This window comes from Artibeus jamaicensis, unplaced genomic scaffold (assembly GCF_021234435.1).
Source record: "Artibeus jamaicensis isolate MK-2021 breed Jamaican fruit bat unplaced genomic scaffold, CSHL_Jam_final contig_391, whole genome shotgun sequence".
NCBI lineage: Eukaryota > Metazoa > Chordata > Mammalia > Chiroptera > Phyllostomidae > Artibeus > Artibeus jamaicensis.
Genome location: NW_026521814.1, coordinates 18,311,535 through 18,323,703, shown reverse-complemented (window position 1 = coordinate 18,323,703; position 12,169 = coordinate 18,311,535). Strand labels below are relative to the sequence as shown.

Below are 12,169 nucleotides of genomic sequence, written 5' to 3'. Positions count from 1 at the left end.
TAAGAACACACGGCTAATAAAGACCAGTATCCAGGGTTGGTTGGGTTTGGTATAGTATTCTTCTGTTGCTATTTGTTTGTTTGTTGGGTCCTTAGATTTATTTGCTCAGTAAGCATAGTTCCAGATCATTTTTATTTAACGCAACTGTATAAGCATTTAGTTTTTTTTGCTGCAACAACCCATCACTAGTCAAAAAATCCCTGGTTGTCATACACATTGCCATACACAGTCAAAGGCTGATCATTCTCTTGTAATCTCACCTAATTTCTATAAAAAGGATGAAGATACAGAGAGATGACACCACTAAAACCACGCAGTTCTCTGTGAGATGCCATCTGCATCTGAGTTCTCTCCAAAAGTGCTTACTTAGAAGAAAAGAAAATGACAGCCAGTAAGGGAAATAGTGCAACGCCATCTAGCGATTAGGAGGTCTGGTTAGGATACATGTCCAGAGAAAACCTAAATTTTATTCACAAGGATATGAAAATATAATTCCTAATCTACTAAGCTAAGTGGTCTAGAAAAAGAACTTATTTAACAGTTGGGTTTATTTGTCAATAGGACCTGAATGTTTGCTTACATCTACAGAGCCTTCACTATGAAATGCAAACTGAAATTTGCAGGGCCAGAATCATGCCATAGGAAATACATGGGCTCTAGAAACAATTATCTGTGCAATCTGTAACTTCTCCTGGAAAAACTTCTGCAAAAATCACTTCACTGCTCTGATACTTGCCTCATCTGTAAATGGCAAAGATTTGGCATTCAAGAAGCTTGTTACTATTTTGGGAGCTCAAAGGAAAGTCACAAAGGTTACAGGGCTCTGCTTTGCTCACACAGTGACAAGGCCTGCAGAATCCGGGAAGCTGCCCTTTAGGAGTCAGAGGACATCTAGAAACCAAGTCGGCCAGTCCTTTTCAGAGCTGGCATATGGAGGTGAGTTCTAGGACGTTATGGGGAAGTCTGCCACTATGAGCAGAGGCACTGAAGAAAAATTGCTCCAAAATTACCTTCTATCTAAGATTTCATTAGCATGTTTACTTACTTGTATTTATTTGTAAAATGTGAGTACATACCATTTGCATGTCTTATTCATCCAAATATAAGTTAACATTTTAAGGGAGACAGTATATTTGAAAATAATTTTTAAATGTTATAGCACTTTAAAGATAGAGGATCAAATTATAATTCTTTATGTTCAGCAGGAATAAATTTGCTTATTTGTTTTTTTATCACCTGAACATCTTCTTATATTTTGGCTTAATGATAAAAATTCTATTAGAATTTCACTTTTTTCCTTCTGTATGTTTCTCTAATAAAAAGGGAATCTGAAAAAATCAGATGATTTTTGCCTTGATGGATCAATTACTACAACCTATACTTAGACTTATGTTTCCATTATTCAAACTTCTTTTTTCCACCCTTATTGTTTATACCCAGAAAAATCCAACACCAAGTCCTGCCTGGTTACAGATTAATGCCATGACCTTTGCTGTCTCCCTTTATTTGTATCTAGAAACAGCACTTAAATGTGAGATTAAAATCAGCTCCATTCAGTAAGTAAATAATTGCATATTGCAGATCATAGTCCTTTATCAGGAATAAGAATCAAGTTTACTTTTTATGGGAAATGGAAAATAAAACCTCAACAAATGGATGCAGTCCTTCAGAATGGCTCTCAAATGGACAGTGATGAAAATTGATCTGGTTACTCGACAATTGAATTATTCAGAGATGACATCAGCAGCAAAGTATAGCCAATGCTGGCTCACTGCCCACACCATGACAACCTTTCATAAATTAAAAAAAATCCTATTCTGTAAAGATATAAGCATCTCAAGAGCTGTAATGTGAATTTGAAACCTAATTAAACAACTTCCCACCAGCCTCATTAGTAAGCACTGAACTTAATTCTCTACAAACACCTGAACACATGCCAGTGATTACTCACAAAACATTTCATAGCATATCATCACCAATGTGTCATTCTAGAGAAAAAGCAGGCTATGAGCTGAGACAGTTCCTATACTATTTATTTCTGGTTTTATTTATGTTCCATTGTATGAACTAACTTGTTAGACTAACTAAATTGTATTGCTCACTGAAACCCAGAATTGAAATCTTTTGTCAATGGTATGCTCTTTGATGTTCTCCTAACAATTCTGTTCTGTTCCATCAGTGCGAATCACAACATGCTCTTTTACCTGGGGGGTTATGTTCATTGAGAATCACCAGTGATGCAGGTGTAGGTCTTCTTTTCCTGATCTGTAAACAACAAAGGACCAGCTAAGGTCAGTGAGAGTCAGACAACACTCCAGGTCACCCTGCAGCTTGCAATGCTCTTTCATCTTCAACTGTTCCCAACACTCAGAAGCAGTATCTGCAGAGCACACAGTAGGTGCTCACTAATTTTGTTTGGAAATGTAGGAAATCAGAGAGTAGAACTGTCATATATGAGTATCACCGATGTTGACCAAAAAGCTACATTTCCACAGAAAAGAATTGTATAGAATTGAATGCTGCCATTTAAAATTAATATGCATTGAAGGTATAGGGATGACTTGCTCATTTTAATGTCTCTTTTGGAGCCTTATAATATTGATGGCATTTTTAAGATCCATTACCCTTATTTCTAAATGAGAGAGGCCTAGAAAATTCAAATTTCTAGCAGGTTAAATTTAACAGCATTTTTTTATTTTAATTAATAGTAAAAGCTTTTCTCATTTTTCAGTATAATATTTAGAATAAATCAACAAATAAAGAATAAAAGACAGAAAACTGTACTTGAACAATTAAAATAAAAAATTTAAAAAGAATAAATATGGATCTTATGAGAATATAAAATTTATTTAAAAGTAATAGGTTTGGGATGGGTTTTTTCTCTTAATTTGAGAGTTATAGAAACATATTATAATCAGAATCTCTAATGTGTCCTTGATTCCTTAAATATATAAGTAAATTCCTAAAATATATGTCAGTTAGATAGTAGACAAAATTTACCAATGATACTTTGCCCAAGATAGAACTAATGCCTCATTCAACACAGATACATGTTCAAGGTTGTATTTATTTGGCTCCAGTGTGGATGAACCTACTTCAGATTATCAAAACATCCTAGAAAGTTATAAGTATCAGATTTAAGAATTTTTTAAAAACTTTGTATGTACTGTTTGGAAAAAAATTCAGGGAAAATTTAGGTTTTAAGAAACTAGTGAATTAGTTTGATGACCCTGTAAATTTCTTTGCTTTTGCCTCTCCATTGCTACAATATTAGTACAAATGACATTTTAAGTGGTTCCATTGCATCAAGAATCTATGTAAATCTGAATATGAAAAGTAATACAAATGCAAACCAATCACACATGAGAGAGACAGAGAAAGAGAGAAATACAGACATGTAGGCATATTATACATGACAAAGGAATCGAAGAAAAACTGAAATACTATTTTTAATATCTGAATAAATGTGTTTTGAATTATACATGTACATATAAGCCTATTTATCATACATTACATGTACTATAATTACTCTTCTGTATAAACAATGAAAAACATATAAATATTAAGTCTATAATCTGAAATAATTCCAAGATTTAATGCTTTCATTGTTAACTGAGTCTTTTTATTAGATAATAAAATAAAATATTGCTAATTTTTAGAGTTTTTAAAGTTTCCTTAAATGTTGAACCAGTTATTTTAATAAGCAAAAGCAAACATACGCTTGGATCCAAATCTGATCATTAGTGTAACCATTTTTCTCTATCAGGAGCTAATTTTGTACCACATGAAATGCTGCATTTTAACCAAGAGTCTCCCAGTGCAACTCAAATACAGGTGCAAGTGGAAACCAATTTATTTCTCATTCACATATCCTGGAAAGCCATGAGACCCTTCCAATTAATAACAAGAATGTATGTCCATGTTACGTTATATGACTGGGCCCCACCCCAATTTGCTTACCTGCTCTGCCGCCTCGGGTGCTATCTGACTCTGGAATAAAGGCACAGCAAACTGTATCTTTTTGGGACTGTTGGGCTCCATGGTAATGGCGAGAAGTAGTTAGAGACTCGAAGGGCTCGGGAAGACTAACCCCAAGTGGTGTCTCCGATGTGTTTCCTCAGGCGCACCCAACCCAGCCACACAGAGCGCTTAAGTAGCTGTAATCCAGAGTGAGCAAATGAAGAAGTCTGTGGTCTGAGTAACTCCCTCTTCAACATCCACAGTGATGTCTGGCTTGACTGCTTCCTCACCAATCCCTCAGATCTTCTCAGCACAATACAGAAAAGAATAATAAACTAATTGTGTGCCTCTTCACTAATACACATGCCAAACATTCACTCAGCAGCTAATTGAAAATGCAATGCTAGCCTTGAAGGACCTGTGCCCTGGGATTTGAAAGAAAGGCTCTATCCACTGTACATTACTAGCTGGCTGTTCAAAAGTGCAATGTAAGCTCCCTCTGAGTATTGCAGGGATGGGCCATTCATTATTGATGAACACAAAGCTGGAAGTTTTCAGAGTTGGGGGCAGGGTTTGAGTATGCAATCATCTAATTTTTCTTGCAGCAACTTATAATTCAGATACCCTCGCTCTTTAATATTCAGCCACCAAATAGATGAATGGCTGCAGAGGGGAAGCCACAGCCAATAACATGGTATACCTGGTTAGGTGAGACTGATCAAAGCTGGCTGAGTGAGCATTTGTGGTGCAGTGAGGACAGCATTGCCACGGGCTGAGCAGATCTTAGTTCAAGTTCCATCTCTTCCATTAACGAGCTCTGTAGCCTTAAGCAAATCACAGGCCATGTCTAGGACCCCATATGCTCATCAGAAAAATGAGGGTTGGACTCAATGACCTTTAAGGTCCTGTTCTATTTCAGCATTCTATAATTGTAGTTCACAGTTTTCATTAGAGTGGAAATTATTGGACAGCTAAATTTAGCAAACAGTTTGGAAGTCATTGCTTTTGCAATGACCTCCGTTTTATTTTCTGGTAGGGCTGGCTATTTCCTCTGTCTTGGAAGGATATAGAAGTGACTAGAAAACAGTGGAAACATAATGGTATCTGATATTGTGTTTTGTTGTCAAAAAGTGGGGATATGTGTAAAGATAAGAACTTGGAAAAAAAGCATAAAAGGAGTAATCTCCAGAATGATAAAGGGTGATGGTCATATTGGTGAGCAGTGAAGACAGAGAGAGGGAGAAGCACTGCCTGATCTCCACATCAGTGAATGTCAAAGGGGAGGCAATAACATAGCTCAATGGCCTTCACACACTCGAGGCCTTTTGTGAAGGAAGCCTGAAAGTGAAGCAGATTTAATGGAAGAAAATACTTGAGTTTTCTACCACCTTATTTGAAACATATTGTTTAATAAATACCAGAATTCTTATACATTTTTGGATTTGCATAATACATTTAGACATTGACTACTATTCTAATGATTAACAAATGAAGTTTTCTTTGTTTGTTGTTTTTTAATTGAGCCCATACCAGGAATCTCTCTTACTGATTTAAGTATGCAACATTCTTTTAAGGGACTATAGAAAGTAATATGCATTATTAAAGTCAATTTCTATAGCCACTAGAGAAAAAAGCAAATGAAGAGGTGGATGTGAAAGCACTTTCAGCTGAGGAACAGTGCTGACCAGCAAGAAATTGTGTGAGAGGGTCATCCTTGCAGTATGGAAAGAAAACTTATGAATTATAAGACCTGTAAAAGCTTCGAATGGCCCTGAAAGAAAATCTAAGTTAACTTTATTAGTGAAATTATTTCCCTGAATACTGTTTCAAATTATATAAAAGAAAACAGGAAAGTATTTCTAGTGAGGAATGAATTCCAAACTTCACTTTGTGGAGTCGTGAAGAGCACCACGCACCTGGCGGTGATGAGTGCAAACCCTGCCTCTGCTACTGACTCAGTTCATCAGCAGAGGCAGTAATAGAACTCTCTGCTGGTGAGGTTTAGACAAATTAATTTTTAATAAGACCTTACTACTAGTCCAGTACATGATAGCTACCCAGTAGAAGATAGCTATTGTTTTTCCTTCAATTAGATTTTTCACAAGGCATATATTTTTTAATCTCCATCTCTACCTATTTGAAATGATTAGATATCAAGATAACAGGTGATACAAAGTGAAATTCTATGTATGCATTATGGTATAAATATTCACAAAATGATTCTCATTGACTAATTGCTTTATTTTGCATAGTTTGACCACAGATACTATATTGTAAGGGGAATACCTAGACTTTTTAAGCTTCTTCTTCACCAGGCCAGCTCCTGTGCACCCTTCAGGACTCAACTGTGCATTGCCCCCTCTAAGAAGCTTCCATACTTTTATTCCTGTCCACACTGGGTTTACACCCACTTCTTCTGTGTTCCCAAAACACCCAGCATACCTGCACCTAGTACAATAACTATCTGACTATTTTTATCTGTTTAGTCTTTTGAAATGCCACTGATTCACATAGTAAATACTTGTAGAGTAGACATTACGGTTTATGACATTAGAGAAGAGACTGTTCAAAGGTGTTTAAGGCCCATTTAAAGCTAAATTCTTCTTTTAAGAATCACTTAAAATGAAACAAAATTGAAATAATCTAAAATTTTTAATGTGTTTATATGGGAAGGACAATTATACTAAATGTTAAGTGTACATTTTTCTCCCTATTAGAGATAACAGTAACCTTGGGTGATACTTACTACGTAGCAGGCATTATTGTAAGTGCTTTACCTGCATTGATTTATTTAATACTCACAACAACCTATTGAGATGGATGTTATTGCCACCCCATCCCTAATTTAAAAAGGAAACAGAGAATCAGAGTTTAAGCAATTTTCCCAAGGTCATCCAGGTACACACACACACACACACACACACACACACACACGACAGAGCCAGGTTTCAAACCCAGGCAGTTTTGCCTAGAACCCGGGCTTTCAATCATGATGACTTAGAGCATACGCAGCTGTAGAGAAACTGGTGCAAGGCACCAGAACCTCTACAGTGGTCACACCGTGAGAGCTGTATGTTAAAAAAAAAAACCCTTAAAATGACATTGTATATGAACAAAAGGAAAAAAAGATTATAGAATTCTAGTAATTGAGAGAAAATTACATTTCAAGTTAGCTCTAAGTGTGGAATGAGAGATTTAGATTTTGGTATTACGTCACCAAGCTGACTTAAAGGAAGGCAGCTTTTCTTTTCTCTCTTTAAGTAATAGTTTCTATCATTAAAGATTAAAAATATCTATAGGACCAGCAATAACTGCAGTTTCTCTTCAAGCTAAGTATTACTGTGATTAAAGAAGATAAAACATTAGGAAAATAGGCCACTGGGCCTTTCTAATTTTACTCTATAATTCCTACCTGACCCTATTTCCACAGCTCCTAAAGATTGCAATTCAGGCCACCCTCTGCCAGAGTTTCTGTGGCTCCTCCTACTTTCCTGAAAAGTTTTCCTGCCTTCCCTCCTTTTATCCAAATTGGATTCACCCTCCACCTCTTTAGGAAGCCACACTCAGATTCTCCAAAGAAAAGGAATCATTCCCTTTTTTCCTCTCCTGGTATTTAATTTTGTGAAGTTTTATGTTATTCTATAACAATTTCTTATATATTCCTTTAGCCTCTATCCCAAGACTGCAAATCTTGTTCCATCCTACTTTAAACATAAACAGAGCAAGCAAGGTGTTGGCCACTTAGCAGCTATGAACTCCACTTCGGCTTCATGTAGCTGATATTGTCAGAAAATATAAGGTGTCCCCATATACAAAAATTTCCCCAAAACTGCAGCTTATTCTTTTTAGAGCCATGCCTTGATTTTATTTTAATATTGTAATGGGCACTTAAATATATTCTATTTTCATGCCCTTTAAAAGAAAAATATAGCAAAAGGGAATATTATATTTCCTTTTTTCTTACTTTGTAGCATTTATATAAAACATCAATTATTGTACTCTGTCATAGACAAAGATGCCAATCAAAGCTATTGGTGTTTCTTGCTACCCCAACTAGCTCCACATTCCATCCATACATAGTTCTAATAGCTGTTTTTGAGGTTTTTTTATCTGATGATGCCAATAGTCATTTTTCCTTACCCAAGGACATGTTTCCATTGATTTAAGAGAGAGGAAGGAAGAAAGAGAGAGAGAGAAGCATCAATCAGTTGCCTCTAATATGTGCCCTGACCAAGGACCAACAGCAACCTCAGTGTGCACCCGACCAACAAAAAAAACAGGCACCTTTCTGTGCACAGAGTGACATTCTCACCAACTGAGCCGTGTGGCCAGGGCCCAATAGTTATTTTTTAATTGTCACTTGTCTTAGCCTTTCCAGGCTGGCACAGCAAAGTTCCAGAGACCCATGGCTTATAAAAACAATTATTTCTTGTTGTTCTGGAGTTTGGGAAGTCCAGGATCATGGTGGCAGCACATTTGGTGTCCCGTAAAAACCTGCCACCTAAACAGTCATACTTTTGCTGTAACCTTTCATGGTGGAAGCAGCAATGGGTCTCTATGGGGTCTCTTACATAGAAGGGCATTGCTCCCATTCATGAAGGCTCGGCCCTCATGGCCTAATCACCTCCCAAAGACCCCCCACCTTCTAATACCATCACACTGAGGATTGGGATTACAACACATGCCTTTGGCAGGACCATAAACATTCAGTCCACTGCATTCATCTGACATATAATAAGAGCTTTATTTGTGGAAAGAAGAAAGAGAAGAAAAGGAAAGAAAGGGAAGGGGAGGGAAAGGTTTGCCATTTTAAGTCTTATATTTTTTCAAGTTCTGCACTTACAAGAAGACTACTCAGACTAAGGTTACTAAATTGTAGTCTTTAGTAAAATCCAACCCCCCACAACACATAAGTACAAAAGTGTATTTGCAGTCACTCTCATGTTTAAAGGCTGACATCATTGATTTATTTATTTAGTGCCTACCATATCCTTTGAAATTGTGTCAGTTTTTCATGATTGCATATTCTTATCTTCACTAACTCAAAACAACCTTGATTTACTTTAGAATCTCCATATCCATTAATGCTGTGTTTATAATGTGTGTTGAACTGAAGAATTACTACTGTTACATAAGTACTTGGGATTTTTTCTCCTAACTATGAACAAGCTGTGTGATTTAATGTATAATATTTTTCTGGGTCAACACTTAACTGCGTTTAATCTTTATTTCTTGTACAGGTAGGCTCACTAAAGAACCCAGAAACCCATGAAGGATTTTCAGCATGTTTATATCAGCCATGTGGCTTCAGCAATAAATTCATATCAGGGAGAGGGAACTGAGGGGATGGAGGCTGTTTTGAGGGCCCTTTGGCACTGCAGGATGTGTTGATTCCGCCACTGGGGAAGCAGTTCATTAGACCATCCAAGTAGGGGAGTCATGCAGAGAAAGAGTCACGCACAGTCTAGTATGGATGGGGGCCTTTGAAATTTTACACCGTGTGGGCTGCCACAAAGATTTTTAGCTCCAGTCCAGCAAAGGCACGGAGTGATGGGAAAAAGACATGGGGTTTACTCTTTACCCATCCTTCCTTTTCATTTGTTTTGCTACCTTTCAGTTTTATGCATTTTCATACTTTAATTTTTGTCTTTTCTGCCTTTTGGGGGGTGACATGATTCTTACATGAAATATAGAAATTATAACTAGTGAGTTTACATAAAGCATATTAGTTTACAAAATGGTTTTATAAATATTATTCATTCCTCCAACAAATATTTATTGATCGTTCCATTCTATGCCAAACACTGTGATATAAACATGAACAATATAAACTCCCAGCTTTCAGAGAACTTACCACTAACAGAAGAAGGCAAACCTAAACAAGTAGACATCAAAGAACTCAACAGGCTAGAGTAGGAAGTGGTGAGAGGCAAAAAAAACGGACCAGGGTAGAAGTGTGATGGCTGACTCTGGGCAACAGACACTTTTTTGTTTGCCTATACAACATTACTTAACATAGAGATGACATTCTACAACTTATAAAAATAAAGACATCCAGGTTCTCTTAATAAAATAAAAGGTCTGGAAAACTTGGGTTCTCACATCCACAAGGTTCCCATAACTTCAGTAACTTCCCATAGTGTTACCTTCTGTAAACATGATAGTGATTTCCACAGAGAGTGACAGGCTCTCTCAGCTCTGCACAGTGTGTGCATGGTTTTTATACCCAGCTATCTCGCTTCAATCCCTGAAATAGAGGAAGAGAGCTGTGATAATGTTCTATACGACCCAAAGCAATATAAGACTTACTGTGAAGGCAGCACATAGAACTAGAGAGATTTAAGTGAGAGAGTATCGTAATAGGATTTGAGTCCTACGACAGTCACTTTTGTGCCTGTGTGGAGCTTAGACCTGAAGGAGTCAAAATCAAAGGTAAGAGCATCTGAGGACATTATAAAAATCTCTTCAACTAATGCCAAAGCCTTAACTAAAGTAGTGGCAGTGATGGTGGAGAGAGAGACAGAATATTTAATGGAATTGGATGGTGATAAGGAAAAAGGGAAATGGAACAATGATGGATCCAAGATTTCAGATAAGCAGCTTAGCATTTGGGGGTATCACTCACTAAGAGAGAGGAATGTGAGGATGATAAGATATAAAGCAAAAAATCAATTATATTTTATTTAGATTTGCGTTAGTGCCACTGAGCCTTCTAAATGGTAATGTTCCTTACATATTATCATCATTAAAATTAGTCAAAATTAAAATTTAAAATAAAGATGAAAATTATAACCATTTAACAGAGGATATGAGAAGTCAGAATGATAATTCATGGAAACTGCTTACTACACGGCCTGAGTAGATGGTGTTTTGAAAAGATGTTTACAGCATCTTCCACTCCACATATTTTTCTGCAATGTGCTTGCTCTTACTACTTACTCACCGAGAGGTGGAGTCTCATTTCCCCTTAGTCACCTGTCAGCATACAGTAGAATACAGAGGGTGTGATACCACACAACTGCCGAGACTAGGTCATAAAAGGCTGTACTAATTTTACTTAGTCCTCTTGCAACAACTTCCTCTCTAGTCCTTTCACCTGGGAACACTCCCTCTTAGACCCCACTACCACTCTGGAAAAACCAAAGCCGCATGGAAGGTACAGGGAAGTGCTCTGGTCTACAGCTGCAACAAGCCTAACCTTAGAGTCTTCTTACCAGGATGCAGACATGTAAGTTAAAAAGCCCCAGAGCATTCTTGTCCCCAAGTGGTCTAGTCCTCCCAGCTGCTCGTGTTTTGGGAGCTTATGACACAAAGGTGCAGAAGAAAGCCTACCTACTCTGCTTTGTCTGCCTACCTTCCAGGAGCTTGCTCTTGGGACACTTTCTTTCAAAACCTAAGGGCCGTGGGAAATCCAAGTGACAAGAAGAGGTCATAGGTTGACTCCAGACAACAGCCCCAGTGAAGGCCAGCTTTTGAGTCATCATAGCCATCCCCTTAGACATGTGAGTGAAGAAGCCTCCAGATGAGTCCAGCCCCCGGCCACATGAGTCACCTCCAGCTGTTGGTGTGTTCTAGCTGAGGCCCCAGATAGCATGGTGTTGTCCTCACCGTGCCCTGTCTGAATTCTTGACCTGCAGGATTTGGTAACATGTAAGTTGTTGTTTATACCACTAAATTTGGAACAGACATACATAGTCAAAACTCAGTAATTGTTGGCTACTTTTAAAATTATAATTATTTTCATAATAGCTGGCCATTTTATATTTAAGTTTATAACTCGGAAGAGAGGTGTTTCTTGAAGATATGTGCATAAACATATGAGTCATTGTCAAATAAGTAATTGAAGACGTGGGACTAGATAAATAAATCCAAGAAGTCTGTAGGATACAAAGAGAAGGACGTATACAATTCTGAAGAACTCAAAGATTAAAGGATGAATGAAAAGATGGAATGGAAACAAAAATTAGTCAGAGAGGTAGACAGGCCAGGAAAGAACGGTAACATGGAAATTGGTGTCTTAAAGAAGGTTTCTGTAGGAACCTGTAATCAGTATCAACCCCCACCCCCACAAAAAAAAAAACCGGTACAGGATGTAATAATTAAAATGTATCTGTTAAATTTGAAGAGCTTTGACAAAACAGTAAATAACTTATTCTTTTTCTTTTTTTCTGTGATTTATGAGTCTCTATTTTTTTCTCTTCAGACACTC

At 37.2% G+C, this 12,169-nt stretch overlaps 1 protein-coding gene across 1 annotated transcript in view; it reads right to left on the bottom strand.

Annotated features, from left to right (window-relative positions):
- PPP1R1C (protein phosphatase 1 regulatory inhibitor subunit 1C) overlaps positions 1-4,722 on the bottom strand; it is a 126,638-nt gene extending 121,916 nt beyond the window's left edge. The window contains exons 1-3 of the mRNA XM_037130051.2: positions 4,661-4,722; positions 3,961-4,263; positions 2,205-2,265 (exon numbers count right to left, since the gene is read on the bottom strand). Of these exons, the coding sequence (XP_036985946.1) occupies positions 2,205-2,265; positions 3,961-4,041 (142 nt within the window). The 5' untranslated portion in view covers positions 4,042-4,263; positions 4,661-4,722. The remainder of the gene's footprint in view (positions 1-2,204; positions 2,266-3,960; positions 4,264-4,660) is intronic.
- Between the last annotated feature and the right edge of the window lie 7,447 nt (positions 4,723-12,169).